Source organism: Asparagus officinalis, chromosome 3, assembly GCF_001876935.1.
Source record: "Asparagus officinalis chromosome 3, Aspof.V1, whole genome shotgun sequence".
NCBI lineage: Eukaryota > Viridiplantae > Streptophyta > Magnoliopsida > Asparagales > Asparagaceae > Asparagus > Asparagus officinalis.
The window spans coordinates 18,191,754-18,194,445 of record NC_033796.1 but is presented as its reverse complement, the minus strand read 5'-3'; the positions used below and the strand labels follow the sequence as shown (position 1 = coordinate 18,194,445).

At 36.5% G+C, this 2,692-nt stretch overlaps 1 protein-coding gene across 1 annotated transcript; it reads right to left on the bottom strand.

The window, feature by feature from the left end:
- LOC109834700 (protein FAR1-RELATED SEQUENCE 5-like) lies at positions 766-2,313 on the bottom strand. The gene is made up of 2 exons (XM_020402728.1): positions 1,304-2,313; positions 766-1,222 (listed from the first exon to the last, which is right to left on the bottom strand). Exons 1-2 carry the CDS (start codon positions 2,311-2,313, stop codon positions 766-768), a joined length of 1,467 nt encoding a protein of 488 aa, XP_020258317.1.

The window sequence follows — 2,692 nt, the reverse complement described above, 5'->3', positions numbered from 1 at the left end:
TATTTCAATTAACTTGAGTTCCAAATACGAGAAACTTGAGTTTTTATGTTCAAGACAGTCTGTAATATTTGTAATGGGATTACTTGCTTGTGATGTTTAAGAAAGGGGATTACTTGCATTATGTACGCCCTGAAGAGGGAAGTCCGTGTTTTAGTAAACAATGGCTTAACTGATGTGGAGCATCAGAAACCATGCAAAGAGCAAGGAGGTACAGAAGGACCGATTCATTCACCTTCAAAGAGCAGCGGAGACTCACTATCGAGCGTTTTTCTTTTTGTTCTGAAAACAATGGGACCTGAAAACAATGGGACCATTATGAGGCGAGCTCCATTTCTCACATCATATTGGTTCAGTTTATCTGCTCATGCATAGACCACTATTATTGTTCGACTTGTGCAGGGATCACTTGCTTCATCCAACCTGGTTCTCTGGCTATATTTCCCTGCCATCACAGCGTGTGCCTCAGCTGCTTTAAGAACAGTATCAAGGTTATGCATTATTTGCAGGGTTTCTAATTCCTGGTGGATCCTAATATACTGGATAAACTTGCGAACACTAGTTGGCCCCCTCTGGTAAATAGCTTATTGTTTTTAGATTCATACTGTTACTTTGTTTCTGTTAAATTTGTAGATTTTAGTAGAATGGCAGCTAAAAGTCTTATTGTAGGGTGATTATGAGAGCGAAAGGTAGAAGCACGTTTCCCTACTTTTTCACCTTCTAAATGGTCCCAGGTTTGGAGGAATGCTCTACTGATTCTATATAGGTCTAACTGATGTCTTTCTCTGAATAATGGTTGAGGGAATGATTTATTCTAAGTTTAGGTTTCTCAATTACATCTTTGTGATCGGCCATCAACTCCTCAGGTCGTTGGCGCACTAATCCCCTGCCAAACTGTATCATAAAATCAACCAATGAATTATTCTTCGAAACAAATTTCTTAAAGAATGCATGTCCACTTTCTGCTCGTTGACTACTTGACATGTCTGCTGAGAAAATGTGATTAACATATGCAGGAATCCATCTTGACCGAAGTTCATATTGGTCTTGCAACCACTTGTTTCCTTCTAACCCACTTTTCTTAATCAGACTTTCCCATTGTGAATCAAATTCTTCAGGAGTCTCTGATTTCCAAATGCAAGCCGAGAACTCACTTTTATAAATACTATACTTCACTGCATCAATTTTCTCAGAAAACTTCATTAATATATGCCAACTACAATACCTGTCAAAAGAATTAAATAAAGTGTTAAAAAGAAAGGCTATGTATATAAACATCTTCAATAATATATACAAACTATAATACCTATGAAAAGTATTTGGAAGAACAAGAGGGAATGCCTTAGTCATAGCTGGGTCTTGATCGGTAATAATCATCTTCGGGGCACCACCAGGCATACTTTCCAAAATTTTTTTAAATAACCATACAAAATCATCAACGCTCTCATGATTCAAAAATCCACAAGCAAAAACAATTGTTTGACCATGATTGTTAACCCCCATTGTTGGTGCAAATATAAGGCCATAGCGATTAGTGTTATAAGTAGTATCAAAGATTACAACATCACCGAAAAAATTGTAAGCCCGTCTTGATCTTGCATCGGACCAAAAACAACGAGTAATCTTTTGTTCCTCATCGGCCTCAATTTGAAAAGTAAATGAGGGATTCTTTCCTTGTTCCAATTTTAAATACTCATAAAACATTTCTCCATCATGCCCCTTCATATCAGCACGTATATCCCTTTCATGATTATACAAATCTCTTTGCGTGCACCCAATATTTTCTATACCTCCAGATTGTACTCCAAGAAAACTAAATTGTTGATGCTGAGGTATATTCGCCAAGGAGAGCTGTTTAGTTAAAGATTTTGTTGTAGCTGAAACGTTACGATGGGACCTCAAAAGATGAACCTTTGATGGTGTTGATAGCGGGTGACTGTGCTCCTCATTAAAAACAGTAACAATGTATTTTCCGGAGCTTGATTTTAAAACTGCAATTTTAGCAGTACAATCCTCAGCTAAGCTTCCTCGACGTCTTTTCTTTCCAACATCCGCGATTTGTAGAGATTTTCCTTGTTTAAAACAAACATACTCCTTCCTTCTTATTTCACAACTTCCCGGCTCTTTCTGAGTACTCCAAGACCTTACACTAAACCCAGCTGCTTTAGCATAAGCATTATAGAATGTCACAACATCATCTATTGTGTCAAATTCTTGCCCCTTTTTTGGCCTCAACTCATCTGATACTTGAGGAGTATATATCAAATCATCGTCGTCCAAGTTTACTTCATTAGCTTCAATGCTCAAGTTTTCCATTTATCACAAAAATTGTAATTGACCTATAAAAAAATGGAGGCAATCTGAAATAGAAAATAATATGGGGGAAAAAGACTTAATTTTCGACATTAGTACCTAGCACAAAACTGATCGCATAAAAATGAAACCCCCCCAGAACTATATAAATGTGAGTTGGGGCTTGAAGGTTATCAGAGTCTTAAAGAATCAAGCCTAGGATTAAGTCTTCTGTGATATTTGTTTATATACAGCTAATCATACAATAAAAATTTAAATAAGTCATAACAATTTAAATAAGTCTTAAAGAATCAAACCTAGGATTAAGTCCTCTGTGATATTTGCATCAGGAAGCCATTTGAGAGGAGGTGTAATATTAAGTACATTAGAAATAAGTCATAAC

What these genes read in the sequence shown, in the direction of transcription:
- LOC109834700 (XM_020402728.1), bottom strand. Translation starts at nt 2,313, where the DNA reads ATGGAAAACTTGAGCATTGAAGCTAATGAAGTAAACTTGGACGACGAT. An exon ending in CTTCCAAATACTTTTCATAG is followed by an intron (nt 1,223 to 1,303) that starts GTATTATAGTTT and finishes TTCTTTTGACAG; the next exon opens with GTATTGTAGTTGGCATATAT.